At 46.8% G+C, this 14,963-nt stretch overlaps 1 protein-coding gene across 28 annotated transcripts in view; it reads left to right on the top strand.

Moving 5' to 3' along the window:
* The window catches only part of JAKMIP3 (Janus kinase and microtubule interacting protein 3), a 94,632-nt gene that overhangs the window by 68,117 nt on the left and 11,552 nt on the right, over nucleotides 1–14,963 (top strand). For 13 of the 28 annotated variants that reach the window (XM_054831117.1, XM_054831133.1, XM_054831132.1 and 10 more), the window contains 9 exons: nucleotides 591–689; nucleotides 779–838; nucleotides 3,272–3,337; nucleotides 3,983–4,051; nucleotides 4,153–4,230; nucleotides 7,260–7,463; nucleotides 7,815–7,880; nucleotides 8,997–9,038; nucleotides 9,856–11,108. In XM_054831117.1, the coding sequence (XP_054687092.1) occupies nucleotides 591–689; nucleotides 779–838; nucleotides 3,272–3,337; nucleotides 3,983–4,051; nucleotides 4,153–4,230; nucleotides 7,260–7,463; nucleotides 7,815–7,880; nucleotides 8,997–9,038; nucleotides 9,856–9,978 (807 nt within the window). In that variant the 3' untranslated portion in view covers nucleotides 9,979–11,108. Of the gene's footprint in view, nucleotides 1–590; nucleotides 690–778; nucleotides 839–3,271; nucleotides 3,338–3,982; nucleotides 4,052–4,152; nucleotides 4,231–7,259; nucleotides 7,464–7,814; nucleotides 7,881–8,965; nucleotides 9,039–9,855; nucleotides 11,109–14,963 lie in introns of those variants that run through there. The other 15 variants (XM_054831138.1, XM_054831137.1, XM_054831131.1 and 12 more) reach the window with 4 other exon arrangements.

Here is a 14,963-nt window from a genome sequence, read left to right as displayed (position 1 = left end):
AACCACGTGGCCTAGACTGCTCTGTTTACTCCACTGAGCCTTCTGTTTTCTTTATCATTATGTGTATTACAGAATCTATAGCTCTTGGAAACTGTTTTCCAAATTCTCCAAAGAGAGATTAACAAAGCAGCCACTTACAAGAAAAATTTAAATGCTGTTTATATTATACTGGGTATAAGTGTATGGGTTTGTTCAAATATATTATGTAGTCAAAGTAACAGGTGAGTGATCATGGTCGGTGCCCAGTGAAGAAGCACGGTGGGAAAATACTGGCGCTGTTAATATGTCCGTCTGCCCTGCTTTGCAGTGAGGTGGGGTCTTCCCCGTCAGCCCTGCGTACCCTCACAAAGCACGTGGTCTGGCCGGGGAAATGGCTCTTGCTCCTGGCTGCTGGCGGCGATAGCTACGGGGCGCAGGAGGAAGGGTTTCTGTGCTCCGTGCACCCCAAATAAAGCCGCTCTGCGACAGCATCGCTTTGCAACGTCCTCAGTCAGAGCGGGCCTTTTTCACACCGTGTTTATCAAGTTCTTGGTGAAGCTGCCATTTGCGACGTACCGTAGTGGGTAACCAAGCAATTACTGTCGTTTCAGGAGAGAGAAAGACGATCGCCTGCCATCAACTTCCATCACGGTCCTTTTACAGAGGGGAAAAGCCCTCTCCAAGTCTACTGCGAGGCAGAAGGTGTAACAGTAAGGGATTCTCGTTTCGTACTTTCCTTTCCCTAAGTCACATCAGTCGCTCTGGTCTGACTCCTGGTTTTCCATTTCTCTCTTGTTAGGACATAGTAGTAGCAGAGCTGATGAAAAAATTGGACATTTTAGGGGATAACGCCGTAAGTGTATGTTCCTTTAATAAATTGTGCATGCTTTGGTAAATATTTGTCCTCATGCTAAGTTAGCAAAGCCTTCTTGGTTTGCTACTGCCCAACCTGTCCTCCCTGTGGTCAAAGTACTGGGCTACAAGCTAAGCATTTTCTGGCTTTTTCAGATTTTGTTAATAGCCTTCTGACCAGTGCTAGGTGGGCTCTTGGTGTCACAATATTGCTTTTCAATTTTCAATGACTTGGAAAATATTTTGAAACTTTGGTGGTTTGGGTTTTTTTTCCCCTGGTCGCTGTTGACACATGGTTTGTTTATTTGCTTACTTTGCATTTGCTTTGCTTTTGCATTTTAGCAGCTGTGTATTTTAATTTTGTCTAATAACCTATAAACCTTTGATAGTAACCAGGATACTAAACAAAAAGTTACAACAGCAGCATGAAAAGAGGAAACAAATAGTAGGAAATTTGAAAGCGTTTCTCCTTCAGCAAACGGAAGCGGTTAGTTATACCTATAGTTATGTAGGTGGAAGACACAGATGCCCTTGTGTATTCTTCCTGCACGTCCACAGCAGAGCCCTGGAGCCCCCGGGCTGCGAGGGGCAGAGGAGCGCAGAGGGTCCCGGCGGCTGCGGGCCCCCCCAGAGGAACCCCCTGCAGGCATCGCTCTGTGGAAAGGGTCCCACCGCTCCCACAGCCACACGCTCTGCCCCACGCATTTGGGCCAGGAGCTGAAGCACATTGAAACAATTAATAATCTTCACCGCTCTGCAGTTAATGATAGTCACACTGGCAGGAATATGAAGAATCCTAAAATCGTTTCTGTGCAAAGAATAAAAAAAGATTCCTATAAGCTTAATCGCCAGTGAGCTGAGACTGACCCTACTGATGTGCAGACAGATAATGCCCATTGTTCTGTTAATGCCTGTGCTAATGTTGCCTTCCGTGGCCTTACTAATGTCAGGTTAGTCCCGTGCGGTGTTTTGGGACAGCGTCCCAAACAGACAACTTGGAGACACACAGGACCAGAAAAGTGATAGCTTTTCTCACGTTTTCTATTCCCTTTTTTTTGCTCTTGGCTTCTTTACTTATATTAATGATCTCTAGTCTATAATGTTATTTCCTCCTGATTTTTTTTCCCTGTTACATACAGGAAGTTACTTCCAGATGCGACACAAGGGGGAGTTTGCAGTTCTCACCTCAGATAGCTTTACGATAACTGTAGACTGTTGTTATCACTTATTTTTTTCTTGCTGTCACATGTTTAACATCAGACTGAGCCACCGATGGCAGACTCTGCCCTGTGGGTGCACGTCCTCACGTCTGGCTGTTAGAGTCTGGGAAAGCGAACCCGTGCCCTGCCCGTGCCCCGCACCCGTGTCCTTTTCCGTGCATTTTCTCACTTGCATTTCTGCAAAGCCCCCGGCAGCTTCTCGCTGCTTCCCACTGACCTCTCCTGAGTTAAATATTGCTTTGAGTAAGGCAAACCCTTGAGAAAGTACCTCTAGGAGTAGAGCAGAAGCAAAGGTGGGACGGGTGCAATACATCCCTGCAGGCTCCGGGGCCACTGGGGACCAGCATGGAGTGGGGGGTCGAGGAACACGGATGTCCTTCTGTCCCCACAAACAGGGGGGTCGGGTCAGAAGTAATCACAGAACAGGAAAGAAAACCATTAATAGTCTGTGTGGATGGTTTTAGTTTTAATGTCATGTAACTTGTTTTGAAAAAAATGACTTACATTTATAGAAGAGACCACTTTCAGGGGTCCTCAGGAAAGGGCTCCTCCCATCCCTGCCAACAGCACTTTCACTGCCCCAGCCTTGGGCTCTACATTGCAGTTCACCAGTCGCCCTTCTTACCCACTTCCTAATTACCCCGCGGGAACGAGAGCTGACGGCTCTCTGGATCTGAACAAATACGGAGCCCAGACTAGAAGGATTCACTTCTCCTACTGCAGATGTGGTCAGCTAGACCAAGGTTTGGGATGAAATGCAAAACATAGGTTTAGTACTTTATAAAAAAAAACCCCACAACAAAACACAGATTAAGTAGCTAACATCTTAACCAATGTTTTCCAAAATCTTGACTTGGCTGTGCAAAATAAGGCTTGTGTATTAACTTACTGTGCATACAGTGAAACACAGAGGACTTCAGATTACATCTCTTTTCTTCATGGCACATTCTGCTAAGCTTGATCTTGTCTTGTGTAACTGTGTGTTTATTCCCTGTTGGGGAAAAATAGACCCAGTGTCAACACCTCAATTAGCTATATGTATGATAACAATTCAGCTTGAATAGTTACAATTGTTTTTACAACATTACATTACAATACTAATTTTCTTTGCCTTAGTTTATTATTTAATTTCATATTTATTTAATACAGCAGTGGCCCAAGTAGTGGATTAATAGCAAGACACTGGGATTTGTTGTAATTATATTCTGCTTTTGGTGCAGAATCTGACCAATGAAGAGCAAGTAGTTGTCATACAAGCAAGGACAGTTCTCACGTTGGCTGAAAAGGTAATAAAACCTGTGTCACCCATCAGTAAACACATGTCATGAAAGCATCCGACCCTCTCAGAATAGCTCACTTGAAGACACTGGTGATGTAATGATAGTTTCATCACAAAATGCCATGATCCTCTCTGAGGGTGCTGAGGCCCTGGCACAGGGTGCCCAGAGAAGCTGTGGCTGCCCCTGGCTCCCTGGCAGTGTTCAAGGCCAGGTTGGATGGGGCTTTGGGCAACCTGGGCTGGTGGAGGGTGTCCCTGCCCATGGCAGGGGTGGCACTGGGTGGGCTGGGAGGTCCCTGCCCACCCAAACCAGTTGGGGATTCTATGTGGAATTACACTTAGATTAGTTTTCACCAAAATAAAGGTAACATTCAGGCAATACAGACAGATGTTGCTTATTTTAAAATGTTTCTTAATTAGCAAAAGGATGTTAGAAGGTAAACAGCTAGCCTTTGAAATAATGCTTTTTTCCATCACCAATATGTATGAAAGAAAAAATGTAATAATCTAGTTAATTTTTCCTCTTTTATTTAGTGAATAAGTACTTGCAGTGCGTGCTAACACACGCTAAAGTCACAGGGAAAGCTGAACGCGCAGGCGGGCTGCCTCTGCTCTTTAGGCTTAAGCACCTGGTCTCTGTTTTTGTGCACAGTGGCTACAGCAGATAGAAGTGACGGAGTCTGCCCTGCAGCAGAAGATGCTGGATCTCGAGAACGAAAAGGTAGCGAGGGAGCCGGGGAAGGAACCGGCGGGGGAGGCAGCGGGAAGAGCCGTGGCGTTGGGGTCGGGCCATGCACTGACTGCCTCTTCCCTGTGTCCCAGGAGCTGTTCAGCAAGCAGAAGGGCTACCTGGATGATGAGCTCGACTTCAGGAAACAGTCCTTGGACCAAGCTCACAAGGTGAGGAAAATCAGTCTCGACTGAATTATGACATCTTGGTTAACTCACCTTGTGTAATAAGTTAGTCTGTTCTCTATAGAAAAACTCAGCTTTGGACAATACTGCTCGTGGAGTGGCCCAAGGACTAAATAGGCTGAATTTTAAACAAGTCCTCGATACCCTGAGCTAACAGTGAGTTTCTTATGGACAGAGTCCCTTGGGTTTGCATGGTCCTTGCAGGATTAGGACCTAAATGCTGGTTTATTAAACACAAATCGTAATTGCAGAGGTTTTGGTAAATGACTAAAAAGAAAATTGTATTTTCAGTAATTTCTCTCTTCCTTCCAAAATAGCAAGTTTGACCTAGACATTTCCTTAGATCTTGGATTACAATCTCTGCAACCAAAACAGCTTGGGGATATCAATTCCGTAAATTTGAAATGAAACTGCTTTTCAGTCAGGTTCAACATTAGTTGATCCTAACCCATTTCAACCATCTCTTTAGTCATCAGCTGTCTTGTCTCCTTCACTTAGAGAAAAGTTTAATATATGCTCATAAACGACATAAATGCTCGAATTTTTGTATCAATTTATCTCATTTTTTTCATTGCCATTCAGATCTTGAGCACAGTTGTGCTTTCTGAGGAGCAATGACTGTTTATGCCTCTTTTTCTGGATACTTAATCTATTTGTACGTCAAACCATTTGGGGGCGTTTTTACCCTGTACGCTTCCTGGTCCTGTAAGGATGATTTTTAAGACCTATTTTGCCAAATGCTGAGAGCTATATCTGGAACCAATGTCCACGCACAGTGGAAACCCTGGAAAAAATGCGCTGCCCCCTTTCCTGCGGGCTCAGCCCTGGTGCAGGATTATCTCTGGCAGCCTTGAGCTGTTCTGGAAGCAGGTTGGTGCAGCCGAAGGCTGAGCCTGTAGGATTCATCTTCAAAGATAAGCCCTGAGAGGGGCGATCCCCTGTGTCCAAACAGACCCCTAAATCTGAGTATGCAGCAGCAGAGTGGGAAAGGTCGTATGGCATCTCCTGAAACTCCTGGTAACCTCGTGGCGTGTGCAGCAGAGCTCAGACGCGGAGCCGGGGCTGTCGATGAGGGCGATATTCGGCACCCCCGTGGCTCGCAGCCAGCCGCTCGCTCACCATCCATGAGATGGATCTCCAGTTCCGGGATCCCAAATTTACCAAAGGGTCCAACAACAATTACCTGCTCCTTGGCTCTGCCGCTCGCTCGTGGAGAAGGAAGGAGCGTAATGAACTGTGCCGTAGGCCGTGCCGAAGTAGCTGAGGGTTATTTGCGTTTTCCTGTGTTCTGTGAATGCATCGTATGAGTGTCCCCTGGCAAAGCGATGGGCTTTACTTCTGGGCACAAATGCAGCCTGAAAAGAGCATGAAAGCTTTGTTCTGCCCCAAAATTTGAGTGCCAAAAGCTCTTTTGATTTGTATAATTTGCTTCACTACCATGTTTCCTTTGTGCCCCTTGAGATGAGGAGCTGCTAATCTCCCCCCGCTAACTACAGCCAACAAGATTACCAGCTGTAACCACTAAGCTCTTTGCATGGTTTTCACTCCCTTTGGTTGCTGGTGGGGGATTTTGCTCCGAGAAGCACTTGGCTTTCACAAAGACTCCTGACACTGCTGCTGCTCTGGGGACCGTGAACTTCCCCACACTCTTCTTTCTTCACAAGTCAGTACAATCAGAGAGGGATAATGGTTGTTTAATCGAGGTTCGGGGCCCAACAGAAATCCACGTTTCAAAGAGCAGCATTTTGTTGAGACAGTTACAGTTAGCAAGGATGGTGGCATTATTTTTAAAAGTGAAAGCAGAATCTTCTTCTGAGATCTGAGCTGAGCTGATCTTCCCCGCAGATACACCACAGTTGCTGTCTTTCAATTATCATCAGTATCCGTAATTCCTGCCATGACGTTGTTATTCTTGCAAATGCTTGTATTCTTCTGTTCTGACTCTGCTAAGCCATAGTAAGAGAATAACACCAGCAACCTTAGGTGGAGAAACTTGTTGATTTTGACTCGAGCTGAATTATCCAACAGACAACTGTGGCATTTTCAGACAGCCCACCTAGAGGGTCAAACCACGCTATTGCTGGCATGTTCTCCTTAGCTCTGCTGGGTGCCACCAGCTTTGGAGAGGGTGTGCAAAGGTGCCATCATTTGCTGCTTTGTCTCTTGCTCTATATCGAACTTGCTGAAAAAGATTTTGTCTTGGTTTTGGCTGGTATAAAGGAATAGCATTTCTCTTGGACTTTGAAGCAGAAGACATTGTCTTGCAAGGTCACTTGCCCTAGGAGGGTACCATGCTTGGGGACCCTGGGGAAACGTTGCCAGTCCATTTCCTACACACTTACATATCTCAGTAAATCTGGACGGTACATCCGTCTGTGTGCAAGAGACATTTTCTGATGCAGTGAAGTAGCGGCTCTGCAGCCTGAGACTGCAGGAACAGAGCCCAGCTACCAGATATCTTGGAGCTGGCAGCTCTGCCAGAGGAAGTGCTGGAAACACCTTCACACGAGGCATTTTAAGGTAGTTGGTACAAAATGCTGCAAGCACCAACAGGGAGTCATTCCTTCCAGGCAGGAGGATGAACTGGTGCTGTACCCTCTGCTGCTGCAGGCAGAATAGCTGGGAAAGGTGAACCGAAACACTGAACGTTACATTAAAAAAAAAAATCTGTAACTCACTAAATGAGTCTTTTATGAATCCCTCCCCTCTCCCCTTCTCTTCTTTTCCTTCTCTCCAGAAAGGAGAGGTTGGCACCCATATATTTTTTGAGAGGCAGCCTAGGCTGGGCCCAGGGCCCGTCCCAGTTCCAGTGCTGCTCTGAGCCCACAGCGTAGAAGCAGCCTGAAGTATTTTCCCCTGGATTGAGGGTTCCGCACTGTGCTGTGCGGGAGCTCAGCGCACAACCCCTCTATTGCTCCCGTTGCCTTACCAGGGTAGGATTCTCAGTTCCTCACAAAATCCTCGTCCGACCAGAGACAAGGTCAAGCTGACAGCCTTATATTGTTTTTGATTAGCAAATTCTGGAATTAGAAGCCATGCTCTATGATGCCCTGCAGCAAGAAGCTGGAGCCAAAATTTCCGAACTTCTTTCAGAAGAGGAGAAAGAGAAACTGAAGAGCGCTGTAGAGCAATGGAAGAGGCAGGTGATGAGCGAGCTCCGGGAGAGGGACGCCCAAATCCTGCGAGAAAGGATGGAGCTCATTCAACACGCACAGCAGGTAGGCACTGAAGCACGGGCATGGTGAGATTTGGGGTGGGACGGTCCCTCAGATGGAAACGTGAAGAACTTCTGAGCACCAGCCTCTCCTCACAGAGCTGTACCAGAAGTGGCTGGTCCTGGGGCCAGATTTTGATTTGCCTTGGATAATCCTTGCAAACCGGGCAGTTTGATTCTCATGAATTTGTCACGCACAGTGACATTCATAGAGGACTCATCCACAGCTTAAAACCCAATTTAGGTTTTTTAGAAGCACAGCACATACAATTTATATCTCCAAAAATAGTGCATCTTCTGGGTACATCTGTATTTGGTTGGTTAATAAATATTTTTTTTATTTGAAATCTGACAGAGAATTAAAGAGCTAGAAGAAAGAATTGAAGGCCAAAAAAGACAAATAAAAGAGTTAGAGGAAAAGGTAAGGTAATGCAGATGAAACAGCTCCTGTATGTGCACATGACCATATATTCCTTTCACCTTGGCTAGGAAAACGATCTTATAAAAAGTTTGTGTTTGTCAGTGCAGTGAGCTAATGCGAGAGCACTCCAGGCAATCATTTTGCATTTGCATTAGTCCCTCTGAGAAGGAAAGGTTACCAGCTTAAATTGAGTCTTTCCTTCTGTTATCCTTCAGTAAAGTCCACACAGAGGACTCGGCAGGGGTGGGGGGGCTCCATCCGCCCTGGGAAGGGAGTGATGGAGAGCCGCCGGACGGCAGAGGGGTGAGGTCAGCACGTGCTCTGGGGAAGGGGCCAGGGATCTCTGCTCCCTCCCTCCTGGCTCCAGCATTTGCCCGTGCAGCTGCGCTGACCTGCCTTCCCCAGAGGGAATGAGGAGGCCTCCTCGTCTCCTCCTACTGCTCCTCTCCACCTCTCCTTCTTCTCCTTATCCTCCACTCCTCCTTCCTCCTTCTCCTCTCCTCCTTCTCCTTCTTCCTCTTCCTTCTTCTTCCTCCTCCTCTCCCTCTCCATCTCCCTCTCCTCAGCTGCAGCCACAGCAGTCACCGTCACTGTGGTTAATGTCATCGAGCTTTCTCCAGTCAAGCCATAACTGTTGAATTTTACCCTAAAATTACCCTCATCTGAAACCATCGATTTCTAGTGAAACTGCCAGGGGAGAAGGTGTCCAGGTACAACAGGGGCTGAGCTGGACTTTCACCTGAAACTAAACCCAAACCTTAGCAGTGTTGGTTTGGGTTGGGGTTTTTTCTGAGGTATCAGAAGAATTCAGCTAATTTTTTCCTCCCCGTTTCTCCTGAGCCCTTGGCTGCGGCTGGGCTGGGCTCAGCTGGGGCAGGAGATGACTCACATCGGTCTGAGGGACAGGGGCTCTGGCTGAGCCCTCCCCACGCCCTCGCAGCTTGCTTCACACTCATAGTTCTTTTCAACTGAGAGTTTTGTTGCACTCTGTCTGTAACCACAGCTTATTTCTCAGCTAAACACACTGTAAACTCTTATTCTCTTTCTTCTCTTCCATTTTTTCCTCTCTTCCCTCCCCTTTTCAGTTTTTATTTTTGTTTTTATTTTTCTCTTTAGCTTTCATTCTTTGGTCATAGTCCTTCAGGCCACGTGCAAAAGGTAAGTAAGCCTCGGATCACCTCTGCTGTCCCCTCTTCTTCTTGTAAAGCATCAGAGCCTTCCCCTTGCTGCTGAGGCTGCTTCGGCAGTATTGGGGGGTCTCCTGGGCGCCCCAGATAACTCGAAAAAGGAAATCTCTGAAGCCTTTAAAAAAATGAGAAACCTAGACACCAGCAGGCTAAAAACTTGTCAAACACCGTTTCCTTCTTCGGAGGGAAGGACAAGGAAAGAGAAAAACACAGCAGGGTTACAAGCACGGAAACTTCCAGCAGACCAGGGTGATGCCTGGTCCATGCTTCTTCCTCTGACACCATCAGGGCTTGCTCCAGCTGATCCTTGCTGGATATCCGTGGAAATCCATGGAAATCCACTGCCCTTCTCCCCACACGGCTGGGGTCTCTGGCACGCTCCCAGCCGGGCTGAACCTCTTGCATTAGCTTGTCCTGCCGTCAGGCTGAGCAGCCAGAATGGTTTGGGGGGGAATGGGTCGTTTATAAATGTGCGTTCCTCCAAGCAGCATGCCGCAGGGCCCTAGGTATTGCCTAAATCCCCCTTTTCCCCACGTAAGTAGGAGGTAGCTTGCCAACCTGTTTGTGCTTCTAGAGCCGGCAGAAATTACCCCGTGATGGGTGGCATTGAGGGGAACAGTCCCTGTTAGTCATCAGCATCAATAGAATGTAACACAGACCCTTTTTTATCAGTTGTACAATTCTAACAGATAATTCTCAGTATAACCCTTGCAGAAATTTCATGCATGTTAATTTTGCCCAGATATACTTTTCTTTGATCCATGTTTTTACATCTTTTCTTATTTCAGCCTACTGAGGAAGCTACAATTGCTTCTGCTGTTCTTAGCAGGAAGACAGCATTGATTGCCAAGACAGAAAAAGAGACATTGCCGTTTCAGAAACCCCAAATATCTCTCATATTTTGCTACTGACGATGGAAGATCCAGTCTTTCTGACCCTTTTAGACTGATGCTGGAATAGGGTACGTGGAAATTTCTGCACAGGTGACGTCTGCGCCCCTGAAATCTCTGGCTGAGCATTTTGAAAAGCCAGAACTAAGCCGACAAAGAAGAAAGCCAAAAACCCCCTCCCTCTCCTCCAGCCACAGGCTCCTTCCCGGAGCCCTGGCTCTGCTGCTTGAACTAATTTCAGTGGAACTCCCGGCTCTGCTGCTTGAAATAGCTCTCAGCTTTACATAAGGAGCGGTATATTAATTCAGATAAACTGAATATATTTTGGTTCCCTGCTAAGCAGGCAGTCAATTGCTTCTCTGTAGAAGTGATCGTGTCCTGTTTTATATGTCACGCATTTATATTTGTTATTCATAGTTATTTAAAAATCTGTCTTGAAAGAAGATTTTAGGAAGAGTTCCAGAGGAGTAACGCATGAAAAGATAAATGTGAATGAAAATGAAGTGGTTTGTTCCAAGATATTTCTTCATAACACAGGGTATGTCCGATGGTTTGTTGAATATCCCGCAAGCCCAGTCTTAGGGAAAAACATGAAGCAATGTTCAGGAAATCAAGTCGTAATTTTTTTTTGGAGTTTTCAGTAGACCATGGCCCGCAGCACGATGAGAAAAATAGCACAATAATTTATACTTTGCTGTGCCTGAATGACGACAAAAGGCTTAACGTTGTCCCAGCAAAAAGATCGACCTGGAAAAGAGTGAACGTGAACCACCTTATCGCTGATCCGCAGGCTCTGGGCTGGGGCAGGCGGCCGGGGGAGCAGCAGATTTTACCCCCTTGAGGCAAGGGAGCACAAGTACTGCAGAGCCCAAGCCCAGGAGGCTGGTGCCGGAGCCGGGAAGGAAAATGGATCCTCTAGAAAAAGAGGTGAAGGAGGGACAATCCGGAAGAAATCCCACAGTGTGATTCACCATACGGAACCGCAGCCGAGCGCCCAAACCTGGGGCTGTCGGGGAAGGCCAAGAACAAGCTCCCGTCTGCAGCTTTGCACAGCGGAGCTGCCACCGAGGTCCCTGAGGTGCAGGATGCGGCGGAGGAACTGCCCGTCCCTTGGAAGCGTGAGGCAGGAAGCAAAACAGAGCTCCTGACAGGTAGGATGGATATATTCTATGATTATATATACCATGTAGCTTCCTTTACGTGGCTGTTAGTCTCTCCTGCTCGGGTTAAAATGCTTCTGATGATAACAGAGAAAATTTTGAGGTTACCCAAGTCTTTATGTAAACATGATTTCTTTATCTCTGTCTTACTTTAGTAATTCAGGTATTCAGTTTCATTATGATATGATCACAAATGCTAACTTTATGGTTTTAGATCAATGGTCACTTAAAAAATTCCTGGGGAGGTAATGAAATACACTGTCAAATTTGTATGAACAGCAAGCAATCACGCTACTTTAAAAATATATATTTTAAATGCGGTAGATGAAAATATTGTTAATTTTGGAATGAAAAGACAGATAGTATGCAGAAAAGTATCTTAATTCACAGTTTCACTTACTTTTTTTCTAATTTATGCTGGTAATGAGTTACTTGGCTAGCAAACATGATGGTTTAAGTGCTCACGCATGGGGTTGGCAAACCTAGAGACCCTGAGTTTATGTATCTTAACGTGTGCTTATTATTAGAGGTGTTCGGGATAATACCGTTGTTATACCCTTAACACACCCACCCATCCGTGTTTCAGCCGTGCTCACCTGGGAATCGCGCGGCGGCAGCATCTCCCAGCCCTGGCGAAGGCTGCGGCGGCGGGTGGGAGCTGGTGTGGCGGAGGCGGTGGGGGGCTGCGCCCCAGCCTCTGCCAGCGGGGTGCTGGGTGCAGCCGGGCTGTGCGGGAACGTGCGGCGGGGACGCAGGAACAGCACTGAAGAGGGGTCACAGCCTGGGAGCGCCGCGGGCGGGCGGCAGCGTAGGGCCATGGCATCAGCGCCGGCACAGGAGGCCAGTGCAGGTCGGAGGAGTGCCTGTTCCTGCCTCTCCTTAGTTTAGGACTGCTTAACTTCTAGCATACTTTTAACAGCCTTGCGCTATAAATATGTGTGTTTGTATAAATATGTGCAGGCACAGAGGAAGTTGCCGTTTCCAATATTTTATGAAAGTATTATTTAAGAACCAAAATTGTGCGTTAATTATGCACCAAATCTACATTTCGCTGCCAGATTAAGCGCTCCTGTTGGGTGGAAGTTAACCACAGCCAGAGTGCTGCTCACCGCATCCCGCCGGCCCGGGCCAGGGGGCACAGACCCCATCGGCGGGACCAGCCGCTGGAGGCCGTGGGCCAAGGGAAGCTGGAAATGCTGTGAAATAGGTTAGAAACTGCTGCCTTATCGGCTGCTTGGCCCTTTTAAGCAGTTTTAGGAAGTTGCTTTAGGCAGTTCTCAGTTCTGTTTCAATGTATATTTAAGTCCTGCTGGAGGTACCGTATCCCAGGGATAGGTACTGCTCACACATTTCCAGATAAATAAGTTGTCAGTTAAGCTAAGAGAAATTTTTCTTGATATTAACTTTTACATTTATAGAAGGGCTTGAGCATCCCAATTTTTTTCCCCAGTTTTAATTAAAACCCCAACATTTATTATAACTCTATTTGATATTCGTGTATTCAAAAGAAATAACTTCTAAAACATGCTGAAGCCCAGGTTTGCATAAGGAAAATCTGTACTTGATGCACAAGCTTGAATGCACGTACTTTAGGAATTCAGTGGCACGTAGCTAGGCATATGCTCAGTCAAATCCTAAATGAGCATTGGGAGTTCAATCCCAGCATTAGACTCATATTTCATATATCTGGCCAACAGACTTTCTGGCTTCAGGTGCAGACCCCTAAGCCCCTGCATATCATCAGAAGGAAACCTGGCCCTCAGGTTGGAGTTGCTCAGGACATGATGCTATTGGGTTTCAGAAGATAATTCTCCATGTTTCCTATTTTTCTGCTGTCTACAAGCTTCCTGTCCTGCTGCCCTCGCCCTCACAAGGTGTGTGCACCCCTCCGGTCTGTGCCCCCATCCCATCCGCCACCCCACAGGATCTCTTGGGGGAACCCCCCGTGGTCCCAAAGGCTCCTGGGGCCACCGGTGCAGCGGGGAGGGTGGGGACGCCACAGCATGGGAGGTCAATGGGGACGCGTCCCGCTTCCCCAGCCCGGCAGGGAGCCACGTCCCGGAAAGAGAGAGGGAGTTTCGGTCCTTCCCTTCCCCCACATTGCGTTTGCTTTGGGGGGACAGAGGGACAAACAGACCCAAAGTCCGTTCGCCCCCAGGCCCTGCCTGGGACGTAAACAGGAAGGAAGAGCTCCAGCAGAACGCGTGGCCCAGCTCTGCCGAGCGTGGGTGGTCACAGGCCACGCTCCCCGTGGTCGGGGTGGGCAGTGCTTTGTAGCAGAACTTGGGGGGGTTGTGCAGCGGGGGCGACAATCCCTCTGCTCTTGCGGGCAGTAGCTGTTCTGGTAAGAAAAATTGTCCTGAACACAGAGTAGGCTGTTAGGTTGTGGTTTCCAGCGTAGCGATGTAATTATTCCCTTTATAGCTATAAAGTTTTACCAAATACAATGCACTTTGTGTGTGTGTGTACAAACATGAACTGGAGAGCCCCGAGACTGCTCCTTGGAGGAGTCCGGTATCGCCTGCGCCTGAGGAAAAGGAGTAGTTGCCCATCACTGCCTCACAATAGCTCTTGTAACTAAATTCCGTCTGATAAACCCCCACGAGGTGTTACCTCATGCTAACCTGGACTGAGGCTGACACAGATAAAATTGGAATGACCAAAACAGGTCCTGTGCTCAGCACTACAAAGAAATATTCCCTCCATGAAGAAGGATCACATCTGGGCAGTGATCCAGTTTGATTCATGACTGTAAAGGTTTCCCATTGGTAGTAGAAGATACTACTGTAATTACAATGATAATTACTTCAATCTTAATTAAAACATTGAAAATATTGATATTAAAAGAAGATTATTTACATTTTTCAGTGATAGAAGGATGGAGAGAAGACCTCTGTCTGAAGAGGGTCACCGGGTTTACTTGGTGCATGAGGAGCAGCACGTGCTGCAGGAGCGCGGGGAGATGCTTCTCTCCCCAAAACTTTCAGCGATGTTGACCAGCAGTAAACTGGGTTTAGGCTCATCATGGACAATGAGCTCAGACAGTAACCCATCTATTTTCAGATCCTCTAGCCCTTGTATTTCTGACATCAGTATAAATTGTTTTTAGAGGTGGCCTTAACATTTTTAATTAAGAATATACAACGTATTTCCTACTGTAGGCAGCAATTAGAAATACGGATTTCAAATCTTCAGAATTTGATCTTTTTATTTAACTGTGGGTAGTACGTGCGAGTGTGCGCCGGGTGGCATTTCCCCCAACGAACACCTACAGAGCTCCTGCTGGGGTCACGTCTTCTGCACCAGTGCTGGATCTGCCCACGTGAACTGGTTTGGTTGGCAGATAATTACTTGTCTTTAAATGACTTTGTATATTGATTCCATAATCCGATTTTTCTTTTTTATTGGTGCGCTTTAGTTGTCAGAAGAGGTTGGGTTTTTGTAAGGTCAGCAGCGCATTTTTCCAGAAATGATCCACAGGGGAGATGATGAGCTACTGGAGCTTAAATTTTCCTGTAATGTTCTATCAGCTGCCTTCTGTGTGTATATATGTATATATATATTCATGCGTTTTGAAAGGGGTTGTAAATGGCTTTCTTCACGGGGTACGGCAGTCAGGCTAATGAGCTACATTGTTAGAATACTAATTGGCAAGTCTTTGCTGTGCAGGATGACCCAAAACATCTTTGTTTAAAGTGAACTGTGTAGGGGAAATTCAAGCCATCAAGAAGACTCCAGTTGAGCAAAGGGCGTTCTGGGAAGACAGAGGGGAAATGGCTCGAAGGCTGCTCATTTCTACTGCGCTGTAAATCTTGGGTAACTTTCTCAATCTCAGTAAAGAGGGGA

The sequence above is a fragment of the Grus americana genome, chromosome 7, assembly GCF_028858705.1.
Source record: "Grus americana isolate bGruAme1 chromosome 7, bGruAme1.mat, whole genome shotgun sequence".
Classification (NCBI taxonomy): domain Eukaryota; kingdom Metazoa; phylum Chordata; class Aves; order Gruiformes; family Gruidae; genus Grus; species Grus americana.
Note: the sequence above shows the minus strand (reverse complement) of the source record. Positions and strands in the feature narration are given on the sequence as shown.